Here is a 15888-nt window from a genome sequence, read left to right as displayed (position 1 = left end):
GTGTATGCTAACAACTTCTCTGTTATTTGACTCCCTGTCTCTCTCCGTCTCTTTCTTCGGACCCCTTCTTCCTTCCCTTCCCCTTACAGGGTGACAGGAGGAGAGCTTTTTGAAGACATTGTAGCCAGGGAGTACTACAGTGAGGCTGATGCCAGGTAAACGTCCCTGAATGAAGCTGCTCTTCCCAGACGCTATGTAAAATATAAAGAAATACACAATGTGATGATTTGCAATTCATTTGAATTCTATATTTATTTGAAAATGGTGCAATGAAAACATATTGACTGGCATGTTGTTCATAGTTGTGTTGTATCACCTCTTCAAAAAACAAAAATGTGACGTAAAGTCCTTGCTCGATAAAGGATTTTCAGCTGCTCAACAGTTTGGAATATTTTTTTTCTTTCTTTTTGTGGTGCTGGGAGTGTTTTCAGTGGATGCCAGGTTTGTTGGACCATTATGCTCATTTAAATTCAGTTATTGTCATCCTGAAAATAATCAAGGTCTTACAAAGAGAAGACATTGACTGGATGGCAATATTTGTTGCTTCAAAACCTAAATATACATCATTTGGCATTTATGGTGCCTTCACAGATGTGCAAGTTATTGATGCTGCGTGCACTAAAGCACCCTCAAACCGTGTTGAATCCATCAGGAATGCTGGCTTTTGAACTGTGTGCCAATAAGAAGCTAGATGCACTTTTTACTCTGCAGGACGTGCTCTTTGCTTCTGTGTTCACTGAGAATGGTGTTTGGTTTTTAGAAAGTGTTCTTGGGCTTCTCATTTACATTTTGTCTGAAGGCCAGACGATGTTAGTTATTAGCCTTGTTCCTCGTCTGTAGAGAGGTTTTTCAGATTGTCTGAATCATTTAAGATTGTGTGTCATAGATGTTGACATTCCCACTTCTTTGCCATTTTAAGTTCAGAAATGATTTTACTTTTGCAAAATAATGGATGGGAAAATCATTAATGTGGTGATATCCTCTGTTTTTATTAAAATAGAGGATATCTCTTAATATACACAATTGTGCTATTGACCTGTTAACCTCATTGGTTGTGAGATATTACACTAAGTTTTGTACTTCAGCCTTCTGCTCAGCACCCAGCTTTTGTTTTGTTTCTGGCTTTCATAACCTGAATATGTGACGCAGCACAGGAAAGGCTGGTCAGAGATGCAGACTGAGAATCTGGCTGCGTACAAAAACTGCCAAGCAATGATGCAACCAGACTTTCCTATATTTCTGTGGTTTAGGTGAAGTTCTCTGTCTGAGGAATCTCTCAAAACTGTAATGTAGTCCAAAAAAAGTCCAGCAAAACTGGAGCACAACCACAGACATGCCTAAAGGTAGAAACAGACCAGTGCACGGCAAATTATGCCCCCTTTATGAAGCTGCTGACATGACCTAAGTCTTGATCTATTTACACTGATGTTAAACCACAATAATTTAAAGACTGGGACAATGTGGCATCTTCAAGATTAACAAAAATACATAGATTTTGGGTTGGGGGTTTTGTTTTTTGTTTTTTTCAAAATTTGAAATTTAAGAAAAACAAAACTAATTTTCAACTTTATCCTGGTTTTCACATGCTGTGCTATGGATGTATTTATATATGTAAAAATTGTCCTCATTCTCAACATTGTGTTGTTTGTGCACTGTTTTTCAGTCATTTGAGTTTTACAAATAACCCAATCTTTTTTGGGATATGTGTTTTCTGCATGCAGACACACGATGCTGCAGACAAACAGCATAATCCCATTAAATATATAAATACTCTCATTTTATGAACACACAAGCACACAGCGGTGCATGTAATTGGCTTTCTGGTATTCTTATCAGGAAATGCATTTACTTGTCAACAAGTTCATTGGTTCCCCACTCTCCCCCTTCTCTCTTTAATCACGTCTCACTCTGTTTTCCCCCCATTATAGTAAAAATGCAGTTCTGTTCTTTTTGTTTTGTTTATTTGTTTTTGTTTTGATTTAATAAACTGTGACATTTAAATGAAAATTTGTTAAAAATATACTTTCATATGTCGAGCACCCTCCAGCTCTACAAGCCAGTGATAATCAATCAGCTAGAAAGTGTGTAATCCAGCCTCGTCACTGCTATATTATTTAGACGTGAGTGCAAAGGGGTAGAGAGTAGCATGATGCTAACTCCAAAATGTCTCAGCTAACAGAGCACAGCAAATGTTGCGTCGTTGGCTGCAAGAGCAAATATAGGAGTGAGTTTATAACGTCTGTAGTCTGTGCATAATAACCTACTGTGGATAAGATTGAATAATCTGTGCATCTTAGTGACCTTGAAAGACTCATTCAGACATGTGAAGTTTAGATTAACTTGTATTAAAATAGGCGTAGTATAGGACCATTCAAATAATACTGAAACAATTGCACAGTCAACCAACAGTTCTGATTATCATTGCCTTTTTATGAGGCAAAAAACGCCAGTTCTGTCTGCTCGGATGTGAAGACTTGTATTACTGTTCACTGAATGTGTTAGGGGACCTCGCCTTGGCAACTTGTGAAATTTTATTTGGCATTTTACATGATTTTCTCTGAATTTGTTGGTGTTGTTTCATGTAATCTTTCTGTCTTTGTTTGCGCTCTCCTCCTGTGGCTGTGTGGTGGGCAGATTATGAATTCTGCCTGAGTTAGCGTAGGGGTCTTCGTTCTTACATAAGGGGCGAACAAACCCACAGAAACCAAGCCATATGATTTAAGCCTGGGCTTCACTCTTTTTAGGAAGGTGACATCTGACCCATTAACCTGAACATTAGCATTAGAGAGTGAAATCATCACCCGGTGCCACAGTGTGTAAGACAGTAAGAGGCTGGTCTTGTACGGGCATGTAAGAAAATTTCACAAGACGCGTAATGTGCCAACACACTCCACAGGATTGTGTGAAACATGCTTATGAGCCAGTGTTGAGAAATAATGGCAACGATATCGGTGGCAGCTGAATTGACGCCCCCATTATTAGAATTGCTACTGGGATACAGATTTATTGACCGGATGGTTGAAGCCTTCCCACATCAGATACGTAGTATTTGTTCTTTAAGCTACTGTACCTGGATAATGGGTTTGAAACATAAAATTGATTGCTTTTAGGGATCACAGTAGAGATGCAATTAACAGCTAGTGTGCTCATTAATTAATCGAGTTAACTGTTTTAACTGGTTAACTTTCTTGGCTGTCAAGTGTATATTACATAAGCTTTATATCCACGGTGACGTGTTCATGCTGCTTTTTTTTTTAAATACAGCTAAAAGTCAAAAAGGTGCAGTTTTTCCAAAAGCTGTAGCAATGCAGTATTAGTGTTTTGCCTGGAAAACGGTTATAGCTGGGTCTTTTGACTATCATTCCATCACTACATCTCGCTTTTTTGAAATGTTTAATTCATCACTCAAAAGCCAGTGTTTCCCACACAGACTTTACTTGGCAGGCTGCCCAGGTATGATAACTGCAGCCTTGCCAGCATTATTTTCTTTTCCAATTGTCCAAGAACGTGAGGTTGTCCGTGATTGATTTACTGGGGGACATTTTTGCCTCACCCTTATACTGAAACTTAAATCACTTCTAACTAGCTGCTAGCTAGTTAGAAGTTTTTGTGTTTTCTTCAACCAGTTTTCCATACTAGGACGATATGGTCCTTAACCCAAGGATCATATAGGCTGCTTGGAAGAATTATGTAATTTGGCTGTCTTACAGAATAATTCTCATCTTTCAAGAAACATTTGCATTTTCTCTCTAGCCCAAACTGGTCGAGGAGTTACGCTAACGTGAAACACAAGTGGTAAAATCTAGCCAGGGACAGATTTTTCTGTCTGTGTTCAGACAGCAGTACCTTTTGAATGCTTTCTGCTACTTTGGCTACGTTCACACTGCAGGTCTTAATGCTCAATTCCGATTTTTTGATCAAATCCGATTTTTTTGTCTGCTTGTTCACACTACAAATAAATGCGACAGCAAACCCGCTCTAGTGTGAACGCTCAAAGCGGCCCGCATGCGCAAAAGAAGACGTCACACACAACGCGCTCTGTTTAGACCCAGAGCAAACAATATTGTTTGACTGATGGCCCTTAATATAAAGACTTCGGACTTTACGTTTCCCAATTTTTCCTTTAAGTTATTTTGTTATTTACATAATATTGTAAATAACCTAATAATTATCCTTATTGCTGTTTTAGAGAGAAGCGGTGCTTCAAAGGATAGTTGCAGATTTCTGTCAGAATCTGCAGATTATACAGTACAAATAAAATGTTCACGTTGTCTTCCCAACAGTTTCACTGACATGTACACTGGATGGCCAGGAAGCGTTCGCGATGTCTTCTCGGGCGCTTCTCCGGCGCTAATAATTGGTGTCTGTCTTGTGTCAGTGACGTAAAAGACGGATTTAATGCGACATGACCGTTCAAACAGCAGTCGCTTTCTAAAACATCGGATACGTATCGGATTCAGTACCACATACGAAAGTGACCCAGATCGGATTTGAAAATATCGGATTTGTGCCGTTCACACTGTCATACCATGATCGGATACGGGTCGCATAGGGTCAAAAAAATCGGATTTGATGCGCTTTCGCCTGCAGTGTGAACGTAGCCTTTGATACACCAAATATCTCTGTAAAGCTCGTTTTGTCTTCTTTCTCAAACTGTATGATTTTTGTCTCACAAACGTGCATGTAAAATAGGACTGCCGCCGGGCTGAATCATTCAGCTGCCCAATGGTCAAATGGACTTCAGCTGACTGTAATCCTTATTCTGCTCTGGAGATCAGTTGCAAGCTAGAGAGCCACTTCAACCAGAACCTGCAGCAGGTGGAGAGCTGGCTCTGCTGTTACGCAGATGTGACTAGGGCTGTGCAGCAAAGCAAGGAGCACAGTTTCCAACTGCTGTCTGAGGCAGTGGAGTTGGTTCTTGGGACAAGAGGTTCACTGAAGAGGCAGTGAATACATTTCTGTTTTGTATATTTGTCACAAGGGACTGGGCAATTAAAATATTTGCAGTGGAGCACACACACTACATGCCACAAATAGAATCTATTTCTGTGGGAAACAGTGCAGGTTGTCTGAACTTATTTTTTTGTCTGTCTCTGGAAAATATGTAATCCTTTTGTGCGACAGCTCCAGTTTCATGTTGCCAGTTGTCACAGTGATCAAGAACGATGTCAGGTTGTTGGGGTTTTGTTTTTTTTCTTTGTTTTTTCTAATGATGGCAATACCATGCATCCTTTTTGTTTTCTGCCTGGCAGACGAGTCATGTGGGGTAAATGTGTGGTGTTTTTTTGTTTTTGCAATGAAGGGCGGTGACTGACACGTCTCGCTCTCTCTCTCTGTCCCCTCTTCTCTCTCCGTAGTCACTGCATTAGTCAGATCTTGGAGAGTGTCAATCATATCCACCAGCATGATATTGTGCACAGAGACCTCAAGGTGAGTGGCTGCCCGTTTCCATGACAACCACGCTCTTACACATGTACACGCACACACACACCTCTGCTCGTGGCCATGGCAACACACAGATGGCTCTCAGTTGCTCCATCTCTCTTCCTCTCCCTCTCCGCAATTTTTGCTTCCATCCTTTTTATTTTTCCCCTGCATCCCTCTGCCGTCTACTGCCCCCGCCCTCCTCTGTCTGTCGTCAGATCTGTCATCCTGCCTGTCCTTGACCGGGACTGTGTGTGTGTTTTTGTGTGCGCGCGTGCATAATCACATGATGTATGTTCATGTTGAGCACAGAGATGGTGAGTCATGATCACGTGGAAGGGTTCGTCTCACCTATGGCAAGGATTCAAGAGCTCATACGTGCACAAGCTCACTCGTGAGGGGGCTGTGTTTGGGCGGAGGCATAGACGAGCGTGACATCACACCACCCTTCAAGCGTCAGGAGATTTGATTTGTCCCAAATTGCTGATGGGTAGAGATGTAAAGAGCAGAGGATGAGGATGGCTTCTCTGTTGCCTGCAGTTTTACGTTTAACCCAGTTTAAGTTGATGAGATGTTAATAATATATGTACTGAATTTGAAACTACGAAGTGAGGGCCAGGGGGGTAGGGGGAAAAAACGCTATCTCAAGGGATGTCTGAGACGCATGTGGGCGGCTTTTGTACGTGCGCACACTATGTCAGAGAATAACCTCGAGCGCTGCCTGTCTGATTTGTTGGCCTTTTATCCTGAGTGGGCTTTTTACTGCGGCCCTTTATGTCCCGCTGCCCAAACAACGGCCATTTACAACACTGCCACACACGCCGCCTCGCGCTAAGTACACTTTCCATTTAGCATGCAGTCTGCAGCTCTACCTAAATGACTCCCGAGTGGTTTCCATGGCTACGGACCCATGCCCATATACGGTGTTGGGGAGATTCTCAACTACTTATCCTCTCCCTACCTCCTCTGTCTCTCCATCACGCTCTCACACCTTTATCCCACCCCCACATGCTGTGTCAAACACATCAAATATAAATATTTCTGAGGAAAAGCTTTACTGAAAAGTGCCTTTAACTGCCTGTCTCTCACTGTCTTGATCTCTGCTTTGCTCTGTGTGTGTGTGTGTGTCTCAGCCTGAGAACTTGTTGTTGGCCAGTAAGATGAAGGGAGCCGCAGTGAAGCTGGCAGACTTTGGACTTGCTATTGAAGTGCAGGGGGACCAGCAGGCTTGGTTTGGTAAGAAAACAAAAACAGTGACACAAACACGCATATCAAATGAGCAGGTCCTTTACCTGATCTGTTATTCTATCTGGGTGTTTAGCACTTGATAGTTCCTACACCGGGCATGAATCACTGCTGAACAGGCTCTTTCATACAGCAAGACACATAGATTCACATCTGCTGCTGCTTTGAAGCCACAGAATATTTGCAGGAGCATTGCTTAAGAGGCTCACTGCCACTTTCCAGGTCATGCTTAGGTCATTGTGTCTTGGCTAACAGCCAAGCTGCCAGCACTTGGCTGACTCTGTGGCGGGGATGAAATGATTAATGAGTATTTGCTAGTGACTCTACACTATCATAATCTGGCCCTGCGTACGGGTCGCTATAATTTAAGCTGTTTATATAACGGCATGAGAGTAGCCTTTACCGGGAGTTTAATAAAAGTTAATTGTATCTTCTGATTTATCTGTTGGGCAGGGTTTGCAGGCACTCCTGGCTATCTCTCCCCTGAGGTCCTGCGGAAGGACCCTTACGGCAAGCCTGTGGACATATGGGCCTGTGGTGAGTTTTGACACCTGTGTGTGCCTCAGGTCAAATGAACCTATTCAACAGCTTTTAAGTATCATTTAAAAGTAAAACTGTTTTCGTAGGGGTTAATGGGAATCATAAAAAAAAAGCATGATGATCTTGCAGCCTCTCTCAGAGAGGTGACTTCATCGTGCTCATAAAGTGTTACAATAACTAAGTTTTTCCTTTCTTACTGTTGCATTTCCTTGTCTTGATTTTATTCTTTGCTGCCCACGGTAAATGGTATTGTAACATGATCTTTCTGAATCACTTCTCCCCTCTTTGTTTCCTGTCAGGTGTTATTCTCTATATCTTGTTAGTGGGATATCCACCATTCTGGGATGAAGATCAACATAAACTCTATCAGCAGATCAAAGCTGGGGCATACGATGTAAGTGTGTGTGTGTGTGTGTGTGTGTGTGTGATGGGTGCAGTGCAGGGGTTTGCTAAGCAGTTTTTGAACATTTAATAGTGTCCAATTGAGATGTGGTCCAAAGCTATTGATCCTATCAGGGCCTTCCTGACGCATTGCAGAGGGTGTGTGTGAGAGAGAGTGTGTGAGAGTCAGAGAAGGGGTATTCTCCTCTCTCAGTCGATAAATAATGAAGTCACTTTTCAGCCTGTTTGCAAGGATTTGGTTTTAAAACTGCAGCATGTTTTCTGTGAATCCAAAACCTTTTTTCCCCCCCTTCCATAATCTTCCCTATTTTAATGAGTGAACTCAAGCACTGGTTTCCATATGGCATGGATCTGCTAGAAACCCATTTGATCAGCTGACCAGAAATCTCTCACAACTGACGCATCACTTATTTCTCCTATTTCCTCAGTTCCCGTCTCCAGAGTGGGACACGGTGACCCCAGAGGCAAAGAACCTGATTAACCAGATGTTGACAATTAACCCAGCCAAAAGAATCACTGCCGAACAGGCTCTCAAACACCCATGGATCTGCGTAAGTACTCACCTAAAACACCACAGAGTACATTATGGAGAAACCTAGGGATTTACCATATTAAAGCCTTCACATAACTATAACTCGGATTCATACGTGCCCTGAGAATCTGTTGATTTATTTTGTTCCATTTTTGTCCCCTTACAGCACCGTTCTACAGTGGCGTCCATGATGCACAGACAGGAAACAGTCGAATGTCTCCGCAAGTTCAATGCTCGCCGAAAACTCAAGGTAGGTTTCTCAGGCTTTAAACCAGCCTTGATTGGTTACTTTATTTTTTTTTTTTTTTATCCTTTGTTTTTAAAGGGCTGGGACAAAATATCAGTGTGGAAGTATATCACATCTCTTCCTCTTGGGAGATGTGATCTATCAGTCAATACTTTTATTAAAAGACGTAGGTGCTCTTAAAATATTCATCATTCCAGTTTGATCTGTCAGCATTTCATGACTCGAATGGGGCACATGGCAGAGAAAGATCATATAACTGATTAATTGAACTGAATTGAATAATAATGACAAGACACAACGATACAACAGTGCAGTGAATAAGTGGATGCTTTCTGTTTTTCCCTTGTTTGGTGTATTATATGTTAAGCTACATAGATATCATTGTGTATCTTAGATAATTGTGCAATGTAGTTGTGATACGGGTGTTATTGTGCGTGACATTTCATGAGTTAGTTATTGTGTAAGCATAGAAACGTAGCACAAAAATAAGGAAACGTGTGTTTGGACGATTATTTCTGAGTTGTAACAATGCAATAGTGTTGGAAAGCTCCTGTTCACTCTGTGCGTCTGATTTTGGACGCACAGCTGTGCGTCTCATTCATTGTCATTTGCTGTGAAGCTGTTGAGACCTGCCCTGTCTATTATGTCATTTTGACAAATATTTTGGATTGTGAGAATTAAAATATTAAGTTTTGTAAATTATGCTGCTTTGAGGGGTTGATATCAATCATCAAAACTATCAGCCAAACCCTGAGATCACATGTCTGACAAAGTCTTTGATCTTTTTCTTTCTGGTGTAAAAGGTGAATTCTGAGAGTTTCTAAATTGCTGCATGTGAACATTTTACTTTTGAGAACCTCTGCTTTTTTTTCCTCTATTGGAAACATTTTAAATGTCAACCAGCTCCAGTTACTGTAGTTTGCATTCACTGCCACTGATGCAAACTCATGCCTCAAGTATCAGCTATTCTGTTTTGCCGCATCATTTAAATTAATTTGCATAGAGGAGTGTAGGGCTTTGAGATGTGAGAATGTACAGTTAAAGGTGCATCTCCCCAGACAGCATACAAGTTTGTTTTTTTGTTTTTTTTAACATTAGGCACAGTTTTACAGACAACATTAAGTATTCACTGCATTTAAAGAAAATGAAATGCATGCATAGCAGTTTAAAAAAAAATTTTAAAAAAATGAATTCATGTTAAATAAAGAAAAACGCCATGCTCTCATTATACCTCCCCTCACTTCTCTCTTTTCCTTCCTCTCCTCCTCCTCCTCCAGGGAGCCATTCTCACCACCATGCTGGTGTCCAGAAACTTCTCAGGTGGGTGTGCCCTTCGCCCTCAGCCTCCCACGCAGCACATGCAGAGGGAGTGGAGGAAGGAAAGTGGATAGAGTCCTCTGCACCTTTTTTAACCCCCTCACCACACACGCACGCTCACCCACTCATTCTCAAAATAACAATGTTTTTGTGTGCGCCCAGGAGTTTGCTTGCTTACAACATTAAACTGAACTGACACACGAAGCTCCTTTGTGATATGATAGAAATATTGTATTACTGGATTATTATGAGTGCATTATCATGTATGTTAGCTGGCTAAAATTTGATATTCTGTCATGTACCAGATTATATGTGGGTGCCAGTTATGTCCTTGTCTGTGCTAATGTATCTCTCCCTGTGTGTATGTGTGTGTGCGCGCGTATGTGTTCCTCTTTTCTGCTGCCCATGGAGCATGTTTGAGAGAACAAAGCCTAGACTTTAATGAGATTTTTCTTTTTTAATGTTTGGGGGCAAGTGTGGTGTTATAAAACCAGGTGACTATTAAGATTCTGTGTTTTTTATCTCAGCCTGCTGAGAGTGACTTGTTTTCGTTGAAGCCTTGTTCTCAGCCTTTAAGTAATTGGTCAGTCGATGGCTAATGATTTCAACCCTGGGCCTAGGAATCCACAGGGGTGCACGTCTTTGCTTTGGCCCATTTGTATCAAAGTCTGAGATGCATCTGGGCTGTAGCCAGCACCCCCTGTAGCTTTCTCGGCCCATGACTGAACAGCATGAGATCGACCTGCATAATTTCCATAGCCCCTCCCAACTGTAGCATTTCTATCCAATAGTGGGCCGGCAGCATACCAACTCTGCTGCTGCCGCCTCCTCCACGGCCTCACTGGCTCAGGAAGGTACGTCCCAGAGACACGCCCATCCACTTCCTCTTTACATACACAGCTACTTTCTTTCATGGAACAGGGTTGGCCCTCATCACCATCCCCCAAATCCTGCATGCAGCCTTTGCAAGCATCCTCATCAACATACACACCCACAAGCATGCATCCCCTCACAGATTTTGCTCATTTAGGGGTATTGTGTAGCAGTCATGTAAATAAGCTTCACTTGAGTTTACGTCAGCCTGCACTAAAAAGTGCTTTTTACATTCACACATCAGCGCCATTTAATCATGACCTCGTAACCCACATTTCATCTTCACTTAGTTATGGCGTCACTTCCAGCAAGCTCCATCCTGACCTCCAGCTGACCCCTTACGTCTCTGTGCTCGCACAGGTCGGACTGGGGCAGGGGATGAGGAGGGGCATGTATCCTGGGGGCGGGAACTCACATTGCAGGGGGCCGGCAAGAGCTGGGTTGGCGTGCTGCCATCGTCAGACCTGGGTTTGATGGGACAAAGGAAGAAAGTTGGATGTTGAGGAGCTAGAGGGGAGAATAACTGAGACGGGGGATGGGAGTGCTGACTTCAGTACCGCTACTGTTGAAAACATCACCGTTCCTTCCCGATGAATCACTTGAGGTTAAAGGCATCCCACGTCTCAACTCCCCCTCTGAAGGTCTGTTTTAGTACTTTCAAAACAAAGTTCCCCCTTGAGACAGGAACCCCACAAGCTAACGTGGCAGCAAGTCTGCCACATTAGATGGAGCGATTGTTTTGAAAGTATTAAAATCAGATTTTCCTCTCATCCTGCCCGGTGGAGATGGGTAGTGAAGGTCGGCGATTCCAATGGTGGCTCCATGGATTGAGTACATTAGAAGCAATGTAGAGCAGACTGGATTCTCTGTCTCCCTTTTTAGAACGGAGGATCTTTTTTGCTCTGCAGTGTTTATATACACTTCTCCATAGGATCTGTTTGTAGGCAGGATAAAGGTAAAATGTTTATGGGGAGATAACTTCACCTGAGACACCTAAGGGGAGGCGGGTGTTAATCCTAGGATGTGTGATTGGTGCGCTGAGATTCGGGGTGCCTGTGGTGCTTTAATTGTCAGCTAAAGCCCTCCGAATGCGGGCTCCTTCACTGAGACTGGACCAAGTTGCCTGTTTTGTAAGTTTCTGTAAATATGTGTGACATCATCACTCCAGATTGGACTCCTCATCTCTCCTCCTTTTAAGTCATCCATAATTAAGATTTTTGTTTTTTATTTTCTTTTTCTTTTTTTTTCTTTTTTTTGGCTTTTGGCTTTTGGTCCTCTGATGATGTCACTCATCACTGCAAACCTATAACTGCTTCCTTGCACTTCTCTGTAGAGTATTTCTGAGGCAAGGCTTGGCCGTTTGCTCATGATGTTTCCTTTTAATGGCATTATAGCAGAATGTGACAGAAGTGTGAGTTTGAAGCATCTCTCTGTGTTTCTAATTCGGTTTTTGCATTGCTGCCTTTCGCATGTGGGTGTCCTGTGTGGTTAATTCCTACAAAATGTTCTCGGGAGACACACCTTCAGATGCTTTCTAACGCATTTTTCCTTTCTCATCACCTAGCTAGAATCTTGCTTGAGTGGTGAAGCCCTCCTCCTGTGGGTCACCTTGACTTTTACCCATCTTGCCATGTTAAATTTGTGCTAGAGAGCATGTGAACGTGGTAGTCCCATGCTGTCACATTAGCACCCTGGTGACTGCTTGATAGAAGATGTAGCCAAATGAAGAGCAGATGTTTGCACTGTGAACAATCAGCTCCCCTTTCTCTAGTTTTTGAATGAAAATGAAAACTGAAAATGAAACTTGCAAAAAATATATTTTTTTTCCTTTGGCTGCTGCATGGCCAGGCCAAGGTATAAGCTGCCTATCAATGCAACAGCCAAGATTAGGGAGCATGAGTTTTCACTTGATATTGTTTGCTGCTGTAAATGCTGTGCCCCTTATCTCTCCTCTCATGTATTGAAATACTAAGCCCTCTCTTACAACCCTCCCCCCTCTTCCCTCCCCCTCTATCCCTCTCCAATTTCCTATTGGAAGGTAAGAAACTCAAGATAAGATTTTTGGAACCTGTGTGTGTTGGTAGAAAAACAAGAGAAAAGCAAGCAAGAGAGAGTTGAGAGCGTTAGACTGAGAGGAAAAGTGACTGGAGCCCTTAAAGGAAATCAATGATTTACATTAACCTAGCTCATCACCGTCAGTCCTGGCGGCAGTTTGAGTCTGGCCATCATTCTCTTTCTAGATCTGCTGGGGTCTTCCAGGCAGGAAATGGATTGAGGAAGTTTACTTTGCTCTCAGGTTTCTCTTATATCCCCAGATGGCAATGAATGGATTACGATGTGAATGGGTTTTGCAGAGTGTAGCAACCTGTACAGCCAAGGGGCGAAAAATGCCCGAGAAATCCATTAAATGCATGTTGTGCTTTGGAAACATCTAAGCTTACTTTGTCACAGTGACTGAGGTGTTGGGGATTCATAGATGTAACGTAGGTTAGAGGTACGAACGAACTATCATCGTCAGTAAATCTTAACTTTTCTACCTGTTTCTCTCCCCTTCTATCCTCCTTTTTTCCACAGCATGCAAAAGTTTACTCAACAAGAAGTCAGATTCTGCTAAGGTAAGGTTCTCTTCATCACCTCTCTGCCCTCTTTTGTTCTGCTACATGGTGTCCTATCTCTCCTCTGTCAGCTGACCTCGATTTTCTGCCTTCTGTTCTTTTTCTGTCTTTCAGTCTTTCTTTAGCGCACTTTTCCTCCTATTATTTCAACGAATATCTTTTGTCGTGCAGTAGTTATTATTAATTTTAAGGGTCTTTTGTTTTAGGCACATTGACCTTGTTTTATATCTGCAGAGGAGTTTCTTTCTATGGCATGTTTTTAGATCCCATAATCCTGCAGTCCTTTCCACAAGTTTTTAACATTTTTTTTTTTTTTTTAAACCAACATTTTCACTCATAATTTATAAATATTGGTTCCCTAATGCTGGTTTTTATTCTTTCACCTTTAGTCAGTTTCAGTCAAATGTCTGCTGCTCTCTTTCCCAGCAATCTCCATCAGCCTCTGCTGCTATTAAGCATCTCGCTCCCCACTCCTCTTTTTCTTTTCTGCCCCAGGGGTCACTCTGTGTAGTTAAGTGGGAGCGGCATAGAGAGTTAGTGAGGCAGTAAAAGGGATGATCTAGAGGCCATTCTATGGCACTCACCCTCTCATTTACCCTGTTAGCTCTCAATAGCCCGGGAGCTTCCACCAACTTTAGCCCCGTTTCCTGAAAGGCGTGTTTCAATTCTAATGCATCTTTCTCTATGTGTGTGTGACGTATGTGTTCACTTTGAGTGTTTGCGTTCTCGTCCCAGCCTTCTACCAACAACAGTAAGAACAGTATAGTGAGCGCCATCAATGCCCTGAAAGACACCAACATGGCAACGAACGCACAGATGGTACAGTAGGCCGCCGCAGTGTCAGTTCCTGCCTCTTAATCCCCCCTGTCCCCTCAGTAGTTGCATTGGGCCTCATCCTCCATCATCTGCTTGTCATCCTTCATCTACCACCTAGGAGGTCTTGCTCTGTAACATCCCCTGTCTCGATAAGCTTAGCATCCGTGATGCACGTGTGCTCCTGATTTAGGTGAAACACTTTTGGAAATTATTCAAATTTAGTTAAAAAAATCTAAACAGGTGCACATGTGCACCCTGTCAGCCACAGGAGCATGACCTTGTTTGCAGGACTGTGTGCACCTAAAGTGGCAGCTCGTAAAGCTGTCGAGACCCCGTTTGGAGACCTCCACCTGTTAATATCCAAGTACAATTCTGTCTCATGTAATAGCCCCCATGTTTATATCTGTATATAATCCTCAATCGGCTACTTTCTTATCTTTTTCCCATCCTAACATCTTTCTTTGTCATCTACATATTTTAGCCAGCTGTTCTTTGTCATTCTAACCTCGCACCATCCATAACATCCCCATTGACATCCTCATTGTAGTGAAAAACTTGACCATTGTGCTCCAATCCAGCACTAGCATGCTGTGGTTTTGAGAAGCTTTTACTAGCATGCATTAAATTACATCTTGTAGTGTTGTGGTTGGATAACAGTCAGGTTGGTTTGGTAGTGCTTCTCAACTGGAGGTACAGGTCCCCAAAGACACAGATATTATGTTTAAAAAACCGTCTAATAGAGAAAGTGACGATCAGCTCAAAGAGCCGTGCCCCAGTTATGTAATGCATACACGGTAAAACTACACGGAGCCAATAAACCTACTGTTAACCTGCAGCAGTTATCATGAAATATTACCTGTTTAACTGAGCAAAATCTGAGCAGCTTCTCATTCTTGAGGGTTTGTTATTACGTATTTTTTAAATATTTTAAACTGAGTAATAATAGTTATTAAGCTTTTAATTTATGGATTACCATTCAGGACTCAAAAGTACAAAACTCTTTCCATAAAGTAATTTATGCATTTATTGGATTCGGTTATATGAGCGGAATTGAAAACAAACAAAAAAAGGACAGACTGTGTGGTGAAAGGAAAGAAGCTCCATCCTGAAATGGGACAGAAACAGTTGCCAGATCTCATGGTACTTCTGGGTGCAGCCTCGGGCGTTGTATTTAAACTGTTCCAGTTTAAAATGGGACGTTACCTCTTTGACCCAGTGCTTGTGGGACTGTGGCCACATTTTCTTTGCTCTGTGAAGTCTCGGGTCACGTATCAGGTGTCTGCTTTGAGGTTATTTAAAAGCTAACAGAATCTGCTTTTTTTTCTTTCAAAGTAATATTCATAATACTTTGACACATAAAACAGAAAACTGCAGCTAATGCATTTAATTCTCCTAACTGTGTTTTGTAAAACAATAACTCTGTATGCTCTCATTATCTCGGTGTAGTTCCAGTAAAATCTGATAAATGATAACAGACCAGAAGTGATGAGGCTATTAATTGATTGAGTGAGCTCTCAGCAAATGATTCCCCTGTGTTTCGTCTTCTCTGAGAGCATCTCTGTGTTTAGACCAAACAAACATCTGAAGATGCATTTTAGTATGTGACCAGCGTTTGGGGAAATTACGAACTCTTTTCTGGTGTTTTAGTTTTGGATCCACCAGCTGTTGTGAAGATGTTTAAGTTTTAGGTTTTGGCTGAGGTAAAAATAAAGGGGCCCACTTTAAATCCAGTTGAGAGGCACTGTTTAAGGACAATAGTTTGGACTAACTGTTTTGTTCTGTATCGCAGGAATCTCAAAGCACAGTGGTGCACAATGCTCCCGATGGAGTCAAGGTGAGATGGGTGTTTTTGTTGTTTTTATTTCTGTCTGAAAGCC

General features: G+C 42.1%; 1 protein-coding gene across 17 annotated transcripts in view; it reads left to right on the top strand.

Annotated features, from left to right (window-relative positions):
- LOC100705041 (calcium/calmodulin-dependent protein kinase type II subunit gamma) overlaps positions 1-15888 on the top strand; it is a 41235-nt gene that overhangs the window by 13712 nt on the left and 11635 nt on the right. For 7 of the 17 annotated variants that reach the window (XM_005471449.4, XM_019362450.2, XM_005471450.4 and 4 more), the window contains exons 5-16: positions 90-155; positions 5358-5430; positions 6558-6660; positions 7123-7206; positions 7509-7603; positions 8040-8162; positions 8310-8393; positions 9668-9710; positions 10499-10561; positions 13155-13195; positions 13931-14014; positions 15801-15845. In XM_005471449.4, the coding sequence (XP_005471506.1) occupies positions 90-155; positions 5358-5430; positions 6558-6660; positions 7123-7206; positions 7509-7603; positions 8040-8162; positions 8310-8393; positions 9668-9710; positions 10499-10561; positions 13155-13195; positions 13931-14014; positions 15801-15845 (904 nt within the window). The remainder of the gene's footprint in view (positions 1-89; positions 156-5357; positions 5431-6557; positions 6661-7122; positions 7207-7508; positions 7604-8039; positions 8163-8309; positions 8394-9667; positions 9711-10498; positions 10562-13154; positions 13196-13930; positions 14015-15800; positions 15846-15888) is intronic. The other 10 variants (XM_005471452.4, XM_019362453.2, XM_019362451.2 and 7 more) reach the window with 3 other exon arrangements.

The sequence above is a fragment of the Oreochromis niloticus genome, linkage group LG8 (genome assembly GCF_001858045.2).
Source record: "Oreochromis niloticus isolate F11D_XX linkage group LG8, O_niloticus_UMD_NMBU, whole genome shotgun sequence".
In the NCBI taxonomy this organism is placed as follows: domain Eukaryota; kingdom Metazoa; phylum Chordata; class Actinopteri; order Cichliformes; family Cichlidae; genus Oreochromis; species Oreochromis niloticus.
This window is presented reverse-complemented; position numbering and strand designations above follow the sequence as displayed.